The following is a 16,661-nucleotide window of genomic DNA, read 5'->3' on the forward strand; positions in this document are numbered from 1 at the left end:
TGAATAAATTACTGTGCTTGTAAGCAATTTTATTTCCCTGAGATAAGTAGTAGAAAAATCTGAATTACCTCAATTATTCACAGTTTTAATAAAATACCCCTAGACTTTATTTCCAAAATGCCTGGAGTTAAAGAGTATAATTTATACAAGAGAAATGTGTTAAATCATTGTTATTGCAGAATGGGATTGTAGGCTAGATTGAAGAAAACAAAACTTGTTTCACCTGGAGGAAACAACGATCTTAACAGTCATAAATAAATGTGCTTGGTTTTGAGAATCTTAAATAAAAGCTTACTTCATGATAATCATTTAATTTGATTAACTGCAGTAATATACAGTTTAACAACGTTCTTAATTGTAAAATTCTATTTCAGTTCTTTCTAGGAGAAGCTGGGAGATAACATAAATCTTTATAGACAACTTGGCTGCGAGCAGTTAAACTGAAATAAACTCCTGCCTTTGGCTGCAGCGCTGGTTTGGGGTTTGTGTGTGGCGCTCTGCAGACTAAACCATGCCGGCGTTATCAACGGGATCTGGAAGTGACACAGGTACGCGCGCCAGGGAGGGGCCGTGCTTCCTCCACATCTTTCTTGTTAAGTCTGTATTTCAAGTAAGATAATTAATTATGGTCTTTAATTTAAGACTTAAAACATAACCTTTTCTCCCTGAAGTTAATTTAGATACATGAAACACCGCAGATAAAATATATTCATTTTGAAATGTTCCACCACCATCACCTTCTGCCCGTCCGTCCCCAACCTCCTGAAAAGAACAGATCCAAACATATATTATAAATGGACCTGAAGAATTTGGATTCACCTCTGAGCACGGTTCCTACAATGTTAACTTGAAAAAGGAGGAGGAAGGGAAAAAGAAAAAAGATGATGATATCATGCATGCCTTAATATTTGCAGCAGTCTAGACTATCCCCTCTGTGAGTTACAGTTATCAGTGGAGTTATTTCTGAACACAGACTATTCAGTTTTGACAATTCTATAACAAATTAGGAGAAGAAAAATACTGTCTCAAGTTCAGTTCCTTCACTTGCCTTCCACGTCAGAGCCCAGTTCCTGACACTGACTGCTGGCAGTGGGATTGCAGATACATAGCTTTCCATTGTTTTCACCTTCTTTGTGGCAATAGGAGGTTATATTCAAAGGTTAAATTTAATCTTCTTGTTATCCTGAATTCTCCCTCTCTGAAAGTATTTTTGTCCCTCTATTTGGGATAACTGAAGTTAGTATTTTTGCTTAAGAGTGTTTGTTAAAAAAGGGTGATCCAGCTGAGGTTGCAATACAATACAAGATCCCTGCTTTCCAACCCTGTGACACATAGTTTTATGCGCAAGAAGTAACAGCAGGATTTGGAAAATTGGGAAGGAGATTTCAAGTCAGGAATTCAAAAATATGTGTATAAGTATGTACAGGAGGAACTGCATTTGATTCTTATTTTAATAGACTGTACAGGGCAGTGATTTTGTTTTCCCTACACATAAAATTTATCCTAGATGACAATATTAATCTTTACAATTGGGGTGTGCGTCTGTTTATTTGTTGCCATGGGGAAGGAGAGTTGTTTGGTTTTATATGCTTTTTTGTCTCCCTATTCCTGTGTTTAAGGGATTTGACTGTGACTTTGCCAAACCCTATCTCTGCATACCTTTCTTTTCTCTCCCTCTCCTCATGGAAATGAATGAGTTGAAGCTGTTCAGTATGCTAAAGCTGAGTTATGGAAGATGTGTCAGGGTCTACTCTGGGCTAATTTTCCACTCTGGACCTTTGCTTTCTTTATCATGTACCCTTTTGTGTTCTTTCAAAACCTTCCTTAATTTTTTTTAACTATTACTTGTTCATTTTTAAAGATTGTAATATGTCCAAAAGTAATAGTCACAGAGTTTCTGAATAAAGAAAGAGAAGTGCTTCAGAAAGTAGAAGATAATCCCAATTTTGAAATATTGTGTGTTGAAATGCCTCTAAGCATGTTCTACTGTGCTATTTAATCCACATGATGATGCAAACATACCTTTAATTATTAAGATCTGTGTTAAAATTCAAGTGTCTCCATTGTCTTATGAAATTTATAGTAAAACACTTTACATGCCGATAATCTCTTTTTCTTAAATAATAGTGCTTGTTAAGTTCTTTTTTTTTTCTGCTTCAAGTTATAATTTGTTTCTCTAAATAAAAATTTGCATTTGGAGTGAAAAGAGATTTTTTTTTTCTTCCACTTTCTTTACAATACTTCCTGATTGGGCTGATATGCACTTAAGTATTTTTGGAATGGTTACCTCAAACTGTGCTTCCTACCCTGGCTATGATACAGGTGGTTTTCTGAAGTCTTGTTTTTCTGTTGTTACTCTCACTCTTAGATTAAAAAGTAGTGATGTGCATAAATTTTTTCCTGCCTCTGTTCTTCCTGTGTGGATAAGCAGTCTTCCTCTCACCCTGCCTGCACAGACTGGTACTGTGACATGTGGCGAGTTGAGACTGCCCTGTCTGGGACACTGAGGACTTGTCAAGTCACTTAGTGGGACTTTAGGATAGGGACATAACTCTGTTCAGTCTGTTTGTGGAGACTGTCTTTTGTAAATACAATCAGACAAAGTGCAGCCTAACCTCTTTTTGTGCCTGTTAGATGCTGGGTGAAATAAAAGTAAACCTGGATTTAAAAACAAATGAAAGCATTCCGTGAGGGTTTATAAATAGAAGTGCATCATCTGTGAATATTGAAAGTTGTCATGTCATGGACCACTGGATATTCAGTCACCAGTGTGGGAACATTAATGATTTAAATTTTTTTATATAGTCTGAAGTATCAGTTCACTGTCAAAAATAGGATTGTCTTCATGCTGGGCTGTATCTGATGAGACTAAATGTGTATCTGACTGTGTCCATTTTACCTTGCTTTTGCTTTGTCAACAGCTTTTATTAGAAGTGGCACCATGTACTTGCAGCTGCTTTCTTCATATACATTCTTCATATGCTTGCTTTTCTCCTACCGTGTTTTAACCTGTATCTTCTTCTGAACACAAGCCATGCCTTTTAAATCTGTTTTGAGGGGCATCTACCAGGCTTTAAGCTATGATAAATCAAAATAATGGCTACGCTATTTTCAATCTTAAAAAAAAAAGTTTTAATTTATTCATATTGATATCGTGACTTTTAATTTAATCTTATACCTTACCAGATTGATCTGGCTTCACTAACCTAAAGACAGAGGATAAAGGTTTATGTGCAGTTGCTTCTTTCTCTTCCACTCTCCATTAGCCATATAGAAAACCTATTTTTATATAATAATGATAATAGTAATAATTGAAAAGCTGCTCATTGTCTATAACATCTTTGTGACTCTTAAGGTTTATGGTCCTGTCAGTGTCAAGTCAAAGTTACCTTAAAGCAGCCAGCCTGAATGGGAGGCTGAGCTCATGCCCAGGGCTGGCTCAGAAGCTGTCAGCAGTTTCTGTGGTGCAAAGTCTGCTTGCCCTCTGTGTGCAAGCCCACCAAACAGAATTTTTGAAGACTGAGCAAGAAGACTTGTGTTTTTGCAGGTAAAGCAAGTCTGTGAGATCTAGCATTCACTTATCTGCTACATTTAGGAAGGTGTAAAATTACAATTCTGGCTTCACAGTAGTAGATGGCAGCTTTGTTGCTGACTTTGGTGGAGCCAAGATGACATCATTATGCTTTAAGTGTTGTTCTAATATGAAAAACATCGTAAACTGGTTGCAGATTTCTTTCCTCCCAACGCTGTATCAAGCTTGCTTAACTGACAAGCTTAAAAATGCTTTTCTGTTTGTTCTCAAAAAGCAGTGCATGAATGTGCAAAGCAGACTTCATGTTTTTGTTTCATGTGTTGTCAGCAGGAAAATCACATTTATGGGCCAAGCTTAGGCACAAGAGACGCTGTGTGAGATTGTTTATATGCAATGAAAAATACAAGTCAGAAGCAGTACTTGGATTTGAATATTGTAAGTTATAGAAAGAAAATGTGCAAGGGCTTATGTTAGTTTCTCCTTGAGCACATAAAGGACTGAGCACTGTGCCAGATAGCAAAGTTTTCTAAGTATTACAAGGCTGCAAAACCGAATACATATTAGGTTTTTAATTTTAAAAACCCCACATTTGTTACTAACCAAATTTTAAGTTCATATGGCCTTTAAATATTCGTGGTTTTCATGTTTTCATCTCCTTTTTGTAATAATATTAAATAAATACATGAAATCTGTTCTAAATGTTAGGTATTTTTCCAAAATGCATTTATAGTAGCGTATTCTGTGATTCTCTCGAATTAATGTCGACCTCTGAAGCTGCCTGCTGTTGCTGTGGATATGCTGAATGCTGGTAGAAATATTCTGCTAGGATGGCTCATATGGATTGACTTCCCAGGGGTCAGAGACCACTGCAAGCAGTGTGAAGTTCAAAGATGATTTTTTAGGCACCTGAACAAGAAATTGTCTTGCTTTTATTGTTTTCATATAGATGTCTTCTCTTTATTTACTATTACAGTAATGCATTTTGATCAGCTTGACAGTTTCAACATGATGTTTTCTAAGAGGATTTGATAATAAAAAGGATAAAAATAAAAAGGTGGAGAAAAAAGTAATAATATGAAAAAAAAGCTGAGTAGTTGGCTAAGCTGAAAGGGGGGCACCAGAAACATCAGCAGTGGAAGAAGAACAAATTTATGTGAAGTGCTAAAATTTTAATTTTAGCATTTTAACCCAGTTTTCAGGATTTGGAGGAAGATAGAAATCAGCAAGTTCTATTTTTACAGCCTATTTGAAGAATGCAGCAACATAAAATGGTGGCCAAAGATCTGTCCATCTCATTGTTATGACATGGAGAGAAAGGGAATTTAGGAGTGGCTTGAGGGAAAGTTTTCTGGGAGTTGTTCTGTTGGAGGCTGCCAGGGCAAAGGCTTGCAGGGTCATGGGTTCCTGCTCCAGACTGCCTTTACTTCCCCACTGGCGTCCTGTGGTGGAAACAGAGCTGAGGGAAAGCCTTCACTTGCCTGCTTTACACCTTGGTTATAACTTCAGGTATAGGTGTGCTGCAGCAAGTGTGGGGTGTAAATGCTTTGGCTGCATCACAATTTCAAAGCTGCTTTAATTCCTCAGCACGTTGAGATTCATAGGTATGGCCAGATATTCGTGAAAATGGATATGACAGCCGAGGCAAAATTTATACTGAATTAATAAACAGAGCCAATATTTTATCCTTGCATTCTTGATTTCTCCCCATCTCCATCTGCCAGAGGCATTAAATGGCTTTTAGGATAATATTAATTTGGAAGATTTGGGAAAGTATGAGATGTATGGCTAGCTTTAATTGCAATCTGATTTAATTTTAAAAAATACAACTTGCTGGTGTCGGAAAGGGTATTTATTTTGGTATCAACATATTCATGATGACTTGGAAAATTCGTTTAAAGTGAAATGAAATTTCTCTAAACTGTTCTGTTTTGTGTTAATATTGCTAGACTGATTCAGTAGTGTGGAATCAGAAAATGTGTGTAAGTATACATTTACTGATGGTAAACTCTTTAAAACTGCTACAGTTTTTGGACATATTTAAATTCAAATGCTCTGGCAGTTGAAAAACAATTTTACCCCCTTTTTTTTGTTGTTTGGTGAGCAGCGTGTAGTTTTGTAGTAAATTTGAAGGTACAATACTGTTTCTAAGCAGGGGCCCTGTTCTGTGTGGCTCTGTGACTGAGAGCTGTAGCACACACGTGGTTGTCAGTTCTGCTGAGGCCAGGTGTCCTTTGCTGAGAGCACACTGCCATGCTGTCCCCCTCAAGTGCAGTTGTGCCAGCATCCAGGTTAGCCAGCAGAGCCTGCATACTGTGTGCATTTTATAGCTTCTCAGCCCAATATCACATCAAATCCTGCCTGATTTAGAAGAATAAAACCTCTTAATCAGAAGACAGTTTATTACTTCTAAGAGGCAATGAGAAGCTTCCCTGCTAGCTGTTAGTTGCCTGTTGAAAAATACAGGGGTTCAGAATTGGTTTTTTTTCCTTAATAACACATTGGTTTAGGAAAAAACCCAACACACACAAAGAACACCTGAAAGCAATATATTAGTTTTACAGATAAATGATGAAATAATTTAATTATTTCAAATAGTTTACTTTCCTAAACTTACTTTCAAAAGGAGGTGGTGATGGAGGATCGTGGAATGGTTTGGGCTGAAAGGGACCTTAAAGTTCATTTAACTTCAAACCCCCTGCTGTGAGCAGGGACTTCTTTTACTAGGCCAGGATGCTCAGAGCCCCATCCAACATCACCTTGAACACTGCCAGGGATGGCACAGCCCCTGCTTCTGGAAACAGCCTGTTCCAGTGCCTCACCAATCTCACCACAAAGAATTTCTTCCACATACTAACCTAAATTTCCCCTGTTTTCAGTTTGAACCGTTACTGCTTGTCCTGTCAGTACAGTTCCTGACAAAGAGTTCCTCTCCAGCCTTCCTTGTAGGCCCCCCTCAGATATTGGAAGTTTGTTGGAGGTCTCTATGCACACTATTCCACACTGAACAGCCCCAACTTTCTCAGTCTGTCAATATACTTGACTCTTTAAATTTGTGCATAGTCCTATATTCTTCTGTAAACTTTAAATCAAGTGTATGTGGCTGCATATATGTGACTGATTGTGTAATGGCATAACTTGTTCTGAGTGTTAATTCTTAAACTAGGTCCTTCAGCGAATCATTACGCTGAACTAATGTACTGACTTGATTTCAGGCATCAGTTTTGCCTAGGATTGTAGGACTTTTTCTTCTACTCTCATGACAGATATATCCTGTATGAGATACATGATTAGCATGGGTCTTGACCATGAGAGGTTGAGATACATGGTAATCCAGTTCTGCTGCCATTAGTCTTAGACCCAGCTGATTTGAAAATAATGTTGATTTCTATTGCTAGAAATCGTTATTCAAGCTCTTAATGAGATATTCTGTCTTCCTTTTGCAGATATAAAATGCTCTGTTTAGTAGTCCTTGCTTGTCCTCCCCAGTGCCAAGTATCTTATAACCTTGTAAACTGTGACTAAGGGGTTAAAACATGGCCAGTGTGCCCAGTGCCTTCCTAGTGCTGGAATGAGTTCTTTCCTGACTGCCTGCCAGGTGCTTGCTATTGCCTCCTCTAGGGCTGATGAAGATCAAGATAGAAATACCAAAGAGTTGCCAAGCTGATGTCTATGGAAAGGACCAGTCAATTAGTCAAGGTTATTCGAGGTGCCATAGCAGGCTTCATTGGAGGAGACAGGAGTTAAAAAAAAAAAAAATTGTATGAGTTTTCCACAAGCTGCTTGTTAATTTGTCCTTGATGGGTCACTTTAAATCAGTTTTATGTATATGTTATTCTTGCAGATAAAAGGTGGGCTTTTGAATACTAATAAAAGTACATTTTATGAACGTTGAAAATATCCATGTTGACACAGTGTCTAGTAACTACGTTTTTGAGGGGGTTTGATTTTGAAACAGCTTTGATGAGCCATGCAAGCAGGAACTTTGCAGCAAGTCTTGCCCTGTATGGATGCAGATAGAGATCAGCCCTTTAACTCACATCAGAACATTAACAGTATGTGGTATGTTAAATCTGAAATACACATGTTGAGACAAATCCTAAAAGACCAATAACTGTTTCAAACAACTGCGTATTCTGTAGCTCTGGGAGCCAAGTTCCAAAACTAAAGACTTTTCCATTTTGAAGGAAATAATATTTTTTAAAGTGATGGGTTTAAATAATTACTCATTCAACATTTTCTGTCATAACATTGTTTTAAGGTGCATGAACAAGTTTACTGTAGCTTTGAGGAATAAAAATTAGATACAACTTTTGAGTTAAAATACTATTGCCCGTATGAATATGCAGTCTTGTTCTTTGAGGACACTTACAGCAAAATTCTTTTTTTCATTAGAAAAAAATATACAACATTGGTATTTCTATTGCTCTGCCATCTGTAAGGATTTCAGCATTTTACTTTTTTTTTGTGAATTAGCAAATAAATCAAAACAGATATTTTTCCCAAGATGCCGATCACTTGCATGTTGTAGTTATGCAAGTGCATGATGTAGTTACTTGGTGTTCTGTACTTTGAAAATTAGGGGTTTTTTGGTAGAAACACTAAACCACAAAATTTAAAAAAGGTGCTTACTGGAATGAGTTAATCCATCTGGCTCTGCAGAGACAAATTGTTACTCTGTAAGTAGTGTCAGCAAGCCCATATATTCAGCGGAATTACTTAAGAGAACATAAAAAAAGAATTATTTGTAGCACATAAATTTGAGCACATAGTGGTCTTTTTACTGCTGAAGTCTGATAGGACAGTGCAGTATGTCCATCCTAATATGCAGACACAGTGCATATGTTTTATTTGAACCTGTACGTAAATACTAATCTCAGATTTCAGAATGAAATAATCTTCAATATGTGGTGTTAGTGACTGATTTTGTTATTCAGCAGCAAGGATGTAAGAATAAGTGCTTCTACTGCAATGATGCTTGGCTGTGTGTAAGGCAAATGTCTGAGCCTTCGTAGAACTGTAAAGTATAGCTCAAATGTGAAAAAATGTTAGCTTGTTATAAATGGCAGCAAATGGTGCTGATTATTTTACCTTTGACAAAGTGGAAAATTTAAAGGTTGGTTTGTCCCATTTTATTAATACAATAAATTTTTACAGTGTTGTTCTGGGCCTTTAGATATATGTTCTTTAGTGTTTATTATCCCTCAGTTGCTGTAAAAATTCTAGATTTGAAGCCTGGCATCATTGTTCAGAATGCTAATTCAGGAAATTAATTAGCATATGAAAGCAAAGGCAGATCCATGTTTCCATTTCTTTCCTTACGCTTACCAAAACAAAGTTGGTGTTTTCTTGTAAGAAAGTGATGGAACGCAGAGACCATATTTTTTATCATTTAGCACTAGTTTATAGCTTCCACAGACTTGTCCTAATAATGAAGCTATGAAGGATATGACAAGAATGGTGATATTAAATTTCTCTAGACTAACAGTAAATTTTTCCACTCTGATGTCAAGAATGTTGAGCATCTGGAATCTGCAATGTGAGTGGTTCAGTACGGGAACAGTTTAATCAATTGCTTAGCCATTTATTCTCCTCCTAGGAACAAGCAGTCTTCTGTAGAATATAACACTACAAAGGAAGCAATTTTCTAAAACTGGAAAAATCTTTTATGTCCTGTTGTTTCTGATTTAAAAGGTTTCCATTGCTTCTTACTCTTAAATCTGATTGCAGGTGCAAATCTACTGTACACGTTTTAAAATTGGAATTAGCATTATTCTACATTTTGGTCTTCAGATCAAATAAAACTAAATTGTATTAATTAAGTTTAGAAAAAGGTGAAGATGCTCTGAAGACAGTAACTGCTTAAGTGTGTTGAAAGAACACAGTTGAAATTTATCTTTTATCCTTTTAGGTGGGATTACATTGTGATCGGTCTTGGGGTTCCTCCTCCCTGAGCTGTAGGAATCACCAGACTTACTTCCCCTCTTAAAATTGCATAATTGTCTTACATCTCTATGTTGTCATCACATGGTTAGTTTTTTTAGTGTATGCTCAGGTCTTCTGGGAATAAATTATCTACTTTTAAAAATCAAAATAAATTAGTTTTTCTTGTGTGAGTCATGTTTACTCTACTGAGTTTTGACACCTGAAGCATTTTGATACTAGTAAATTCCAATGGGTGCAGGATTCCTTTTGAATATAAATGCTGGTTAAACTTAGGCAAACCAGACTAAAAAAAATCAGAAACCTAAGAGTAGCAACAGTGTATAATAAAAGCAAAAAAAAATTTTTTTTGCATGACACTCCACACAGTGGTGACAACATCAGGCTTTCAAAACAACAGGATTTTTTTATTTGCTTTTATTTTTCTTTTTAAACAACTTCTAGATACTTTTTTTAAAAGCTCTTGTTTGTGTTCATTTACATTGCGGGACTTTTCGAAAAAAATGTGAGGTCCAAGCATGGCATATGACTCAAGAAGTTGGGAAACATCACAATTGAGACCAAAAGCACAATCAAGGCCTGGCAGGCAGTGGTAGCTTGGAGGTGCTGATACACCTCACTCTGGTCTGATACAATGAATATGCATTTTTAATTTGCCAAACAACCTGTATTTTAGGGAGTATCACTATGACCTTTTGGAAAGTTAATTTTTGGTTTTAAAAGTATTCAGAAATGTTCAGTGTGGCATCCCTTCACACTTCATAATTGCTACTGGAACAATTTTTAAAAAATCTGTTTTTAACAGTCTGGCATTACTTAAACCATTGTTAAACTTGCACTTTTTTCCCCTGGCCTTTGGCTCTGACTTCTAGAACCACCTGAGTTACTACTTAGAAATTTTGCAGGGGGTTTGAAGTTGATCTGAAGCACTCTACTATGAAATTCAGATTACTTCTACTGCTCCATGGCATCATCTCTGTAGAGTGGGATGTTACAGGGCTGCAGGAGTTTGAGCTACTGCCCTTCATGTGTAGGAAAAATGCATGTAACAATTGTTCAGATTTGGTAAGTAAAATTAGGCCAATAAAGTGGTGTCAATTCATTACCAGTTTACACTAACTTGACAAATTATTGTGTCCCTGTCCATATCACAAACACACTTTCTTTAATATGCCATGTGCTGGTAAAGTCACATGCCAGCCACAATTTTCACTGTTTCTTCACAGTGGAATGATTAACATCAATACATTTCACATAATTTAGACACAAGTAAAAATCATGTTTTACTTGGAGATGTGTGTAGAAGATCCACATACTTGATTTCTTAATAGATAAAAATTAGAATGCCCATCTAAAAATTTTTGATTCTGTGGTACCGTTCATCACAGACAGAACAAGAAGAAACAAGAGGAAAGGTAAGCCTTTGGAGGTGCCACCACCTTCTTCTGCCATTGCCTTCTGGAGCTGAGTCAGGTGATCTGTAATCACACAAATTTAACTTAAGATATCTTCTAGATCTTTGTCTTCTCCCCAGGTTAATACACTAAGTCCTCCTTCTGCCTGATTTTTACTTGGCTCCTTAATGGAGTTGTTTTTTACACAGTTTGGGGAGGAGTGTTTAGCGCAAGAGCGTGGTGTTCTCCAGCACGCTGCATGGCACAGCCTCAGTTTCCACTGCGATGGAGAAGGGATGGGTTCTCGTTCCCTTCTGGCTGAAAGCTATAAACACTGGACTCCAGAGCCAAAGCAGGGAAGAACTAGAAGCATGACCATGATATTGGATAAAATCAGTCAGCACCTGTCTAATTGTCTCCACTTCCCCAGGGGAGTTGCACAGATGGGTGCATTGCTGTTGAAGCTGGAGTGGTGCACTAGGAACATGGACACCCATTTCCCTGGAAGAGGCAATTCAGGACTGTACAAATAAATAAAGCTCACAGAAGCTTTTGAGCTGGATGTGAAACCTTCTTATGTGCAAGGACCTGCACTCCTGGAGTGCTGGCAGGTGGGGTTCTTCTCTGGGAGTTTTGTGTGTAAAACCAAAGTCTCATTATGGGCTGATTCAGTCTTCCCCTGTGTCACTAATAGGTAATCCATCCGGAAATACAAACTTTCATTTTATTTTTCACTAGGGATTTGATTATCAAAGTGTTGAGGAGCAAGTTACAAGGAGAGAATAGTTTTTATAGTTGATTACATGTGGAATTTAAGCAGATCTGATGGATCAAGGAAAAGAAAGCTTACTCTGTTACATGCCTTTATTTGAGGGAAGTGTCTGAAGTTTCTGTTTTCTTTCTTCTGAGTGACACACAGGAATTGTCCCCAAGCAGTTATACCACAGTGCAAGCTTACACTGAAAATTTCTATTCCATTTTCTGACAGCCTTCAGGTTATTTTGAGGTAAATATATTTACAGTAACAAAGTGGCCAAGTGTAAAGAATTTTTTAAATATTAAAAAAAAAAAAAAAGAAATTTTTTCATTTATTAAATGAAACTGTTTTCATAAATTGTGTGATAAAACCTTTTTTGTTAAGTTCTGAAGTTCTGATAATCTGGGAAGTTGGAGTCACAAGTCCCACTGAGACCTCTTCTCTCTGGCTGTCACCTCAATTAGTGATTGCATCTTGCTAGGCACAGCTTGATGGTCTTTTTTTCTGTCTGCATAATTGTAGTGGTTTTAGTTGTATCTTCTTTTTGCAGTATTTCTGAAGCAGAAACAAGAACAGATTTAAATAAAAGCAGGATTGTAAGAGAAATTAATGTCAACCACTGAAAAATGCTTGGAGCACAAAAAGAATGTATCTGGAAAGAAGTTTTTTTCCCCAAAATATTTTACCAAGGGGCAGTAAAAAGATGAAAATATAAATAATCAGAACCCAAAGATGCTGTATGCAATGTTGAAAGGGATGTGTACTGCCTGAAAAGGTTGTGAAATTATGTTTACTAATAAATATTATAAATATTATAAATCATAACTTTCAGGGAGATAATAAACGTTATAACAATAGGTAACCTGTAATTTACAAAAATGTTCTTTTACCAGTAGAATGTATTGTAAATGTGTTCTTGTGATGAACAGCAGCACTTACTCAGACTAAAAATAATAACAGGACCGTGTATCTTGGATCCCAGGAGACTGTTGGTGTTTTTGTAGACAGCAGACAGGAGAAAAAGGCATTTTGTCCTTTTTACCCCAAGTAATCCCACTGGAAAATTAAACATGTGCTATGAATTGATATCAACTCATGCCAGGTTACCTCCCTAAAGAGGACTGCTGCAAACACTGTTGCTGCATTTCTTGGACAGCACTTTGATGGTCTGTGTGCACGATGGATATTTTGTGCTGTACGCTACTGTGGAACAGTGTGCTACTGTCTGCCCCTCCGAGAGCGCTGCTGAGGTGTGCCACAAATAACTGAGCACAGCAATTGCTTCAGCCCTAGAGAGAATCTCAAATACCTGCAAATTAAAAATGTTACTGAAATATTTCTGTGTTCATGTGTGTCTGGGAAAACTGTGTTGGTTTTGTTTTTAGAAATTTAATCCTGCAAAACAGAGAAGGTGCTTTTGTGTTGCTGTGGATCCTTGCTGAACACAGGATTGAAAAAAATATTAAGCAATATATTAGCAAGAAATATTTAGAAAAACCACGAACCTTTTTTTAATGGACCACCCTATCCAGTTTCTGTTCTTTTAAGGAAGTTTTTCCTATGCATGACTCATTTCACTCTTTGGCTAACATCAAGGGAAATGGAATAACGATTAAGCAAAGGAATGTATGCTTTTTTCTGGGTTTGTCCTTTTCTCAAAACCTTTATGAATTTTTTGCATAACCTTGTGTAAATATATATGGATGTAGAAGCTTGACAACTGTGACAAGGTAAAAAGTACCCTGCTAATACTTGTTTCTTAGTAATTTTTTCTAAATGTTCCTTTTGATTCTACATGTTAATGTTGTGCTGGATACTCCAGACTCCCTCTTTAGTTAAAATGACATGCTCCAGGCAGCCAATTACACAGAACTGTTAAGTGAAATTAATGAGATCACCCTAGATCACACTTTGTGTTTTATTTTCATTTTATAGGTCTGTACGAGCTGCTGGCTGCATTGCCAGCCCAGCTGCAGCCACATGTGGACAGCCAGGAAGACCTGACCTTCCTCTGGGATATGTTTGGTGAAAAAAGCCTTCATTCACTGGTGAAGGTAAATCACATTTAAGTCAGATTCTCTTTGAGAGGAGCATATGGAAAAATGTTTTGAGCGCCATCTAGTAAACCAGTGACCAAACTGTTGCTCAGTGAAAACAAAACAGCCTTGTTTTAACTCTGTTTCTGGCAAGGTGGAAGTTGTTAAATAAGATTTTACCAAAAATACATAGATGATTTCATTTAAGAGTGATGTTTTGGCAGTGTAATGCTAATGCAACAAACATGTGTTGTTTGCCCTTGTTTAGAAAAAAGGAGTACGAAATAGTAGCAGGAAATCTGACACTTCTTTATGGTCAACATTCAGGGCCTGGAGTTTAGCTTAAATAAATAAACGTTCACAGCAAAAATTAGAAGGAATATATTTTCTGAGGTCAAGTATGGCAAGAGTTCAGTAGCCACATTAATTTAAAATAATTTCCTTTAACAAAGTCAACTGAAATTCTAGTAAGCTGTTTCTTTTATTGGCTTGTCTCCATTTAATATTGTGTTTTGCTCATAAATATGCTGGACTAAAGTACAGCCTAAAATAAGTTGGATGAATACTTGAGTAAAATATTATGCTACAAAAATGATCAGCACCAAGAAATCAAAGCATGCCGTGGGAGTACACAGAGCTATCCCAATAATCTTAAAATTGTGTGGAGCTGAAAAATGGGACCAATCAGCTGGTTAAAAATATTCCACTCCTACAAAATGGTAAGTATGTCTTCAGTCCCCAGTACAGAGCTAATTCAAGCTGGAAGGAAATTCTGAGGTCTGAAATGAGTCAGTAGATGGTAGTAACCCATGCCACGAATATATCCAGACTTGTGCAGAATTTGTTGCCCGTGTCAATTACTGATCTAGAGGAAGCTTAAAACTGGGATTATTTCTAAGTAGGTATGAAAGAATCATATTTTCCCATTTTTTTCAGCTATTTTATTCTGGAAAAAGATGTAGTAATGTTGATACTTGGTCAAGTGCTTGGTGATACTCCTCAAAATATCTGAGAATTTACGTGTAAAAGTAAAACTAAATGCTCACTGGCATTTGATACCCAAAAGCAACAAACAGTGGAACAGTGCTTGGCAATATTTGCTTGCCTGAAGAATTTCATCAATATTTCTCAAGTGCCATGACTCCCAGACTCCTTGTGGCTTTGCTGCAGCTGTCTGTGCAGGTGGCTCAGAAGATCACTGTAAGAGGAATACCAGTCATCTTTCTGATGCAGGCTGACAGTGGTGTGCATCTAAGCAAAATGTTATGTCAGCTGCTAAATTAGTTTTCTTTCTGGTTTGGGAATTAAAGAAGGCTGGCTAGAAAATGAGTGTGGATCTGTGAAACATTGACACTTCAACATTTGCTCTCATTTTTTATCAAGGCAAAACCTAAACGTTTTCAAACTCCTTTCACTTACTCCTTTTGCCCCTCATTCCAAAAGAAGACAGCAGTTCACTGGTTTACTCACTTGGAGTATGCTCTCATTTTGGAGCAGTTGTCTTTCCTAGCAGCTCTCCTGGTTGCATGCCCTGGTTACCATGTTGTTTGTTATTGCAGGGTGGATTGGACTTTCTGACTGTAACAGAAAGGAAAGATGAGAGAGGGGATCAGTGAATGGTCATTATATTGCAATTACAAGAAGCACTGAAATATTCCAACCATCTTCATTATTTATCTTGTGCTCTCTAGGTCCAAATACTAGAAACATGTAACTTTGACCATGTTGATGCTTTTTTTAATGTCCTTTTAAGCCTCACACTATCTTAAAGTAGATATAATTCTTGAAATCTTGAAACTACATCTTTAGTGTTCACTAGTTGCTCTTCTTTAAGACAGTATATTAACTTCATTTGAGACACAAAGTTTTTTAATTGCAGGAATTAAGACTATTAAGAGCATTTGGTCTCACCAGTGCATGTCATAGGCTATCAAACCGCACTTTTGATTTCTGTGAAGGTCTGGTATATAAAGTAGGGTATGAAAAGCTTTCTAAATGTTATCTAGTTCATATACTTGCCTCAAGATGGGCTTAACTGTATGTGAAACTCATGGTATTGGTTTGACCTTTAATGCATTTTTAGAAGGATTGTTCAGTATCCTCTCAAGTTTCGGAGAAGACAGTCCCTAGCATTTTTGGAAAGGAGCTGTAAGAGCAGAAGAATGAGCCCCATCTGTCATAGTTTTTCCCTGTTACAAGGCTTTAGGAGTGCAAAATCTTTGTCTAAGTTCTGGTGTCTTATTTGAAAGACTGTTTTTCCTAGCAGTAACTTCTATAAGTCAACTGTACTTGCAAAGACAAATGTTTTTAATTCTGCAGTCAGAGAATGATGACACATATTTTGTATATAAAATAAAGAAAAAATGTGCACTTGTCTTGTGCCAAGGATGTTGTGATCCTGGTATGTGGCAGTGTAGGAAGAAAATGAGCATGGGTATATTACCAGTTAGCACTGATATTTCTCTATTTTTAATATGTTGCTTAATGAAAATTTCTACACCAATCTTCTTACCTTACTGCTTAATAATTTCAGATATTATAAAAGACCTTTTTTCCTAAGTTATGAAATGGATAATATGCTCCAAAATTATTGGAAGATTTAAGTGTAAAATGAACTTTCTGCTTTTTCTACAGATATTCTAAGTTTCATGGGTATTTAATTACTATAGCTTTTTCTTCATGATTGTGTACTATAGCATATGGTTTGCTATTCTGGCTCTCTAAATATTGAGAAGAAAAAAAGAAGAAGAAAAAAAAAAGCCCCAGACCTTGTCTTGGAGTTCTCTTCATTCAGTATTGTTGGACAGAAATCTCTTTGAGAACTTGGATGAGTCTAAGCTGTTCTAAGAAGTCAGAAATGGAAAAGTTGTATTAGATCATCCAATCCGTTCCCCTGCAAATACTGGATTGCTCCCTACAGTACATTCCTATTGTAGTTAGTAAAAGCAGCAAACACTGATGCAACTGCTCTTGCTGTCCCTTTTCTTCACAAAAGAATCTGT

The 16,661-nt window shown here is 36.8% G+C and overlaps 1 protein-coding gene across 1 annotated transcript in view; it reads left to right on the forward strand.

Annotated features, from left to right (window-relative positions):
* MPP7 (MAGUK p55 scaffold protein 7) overlaps positions 1-16,661 on the forward strand; it is a 143,611-nt gene that overhangs the window by 39,165 nt on the left and 87,785 nt on the right. Inside the window, exons 3-4 of the mRNA XM_054273476.1 lie at positions 385-548; positions 13,559-13,677. Coding sequence (XP_054129451.1) covers positions 512-548; positions 13,559-13,677 — 156 coding nt within the window. The 5' untranslated portion in view covers positions 385-511. The remainder of the gene's footprint in view (positions 1-384; positions 549-13,558; positions 13,678-16,661) is intronic.

The sequence above is a fragment of the Melozone crissalis genome, unplaced genomic scaffold (genome assembly GCF_028551555.1).
Source record: "Melozone crissalis strain CALT ecotype California unplaced genomic scaffold, PUWL_Pcris_2 ptg000016l_1, whole genome shotgun sequence".
Lineage (NCBI taxonomy): Eukaryota > Metazoa > Chordata > Aves > Passeriformes > Passerellidae > Melozone > Melozone crissalis.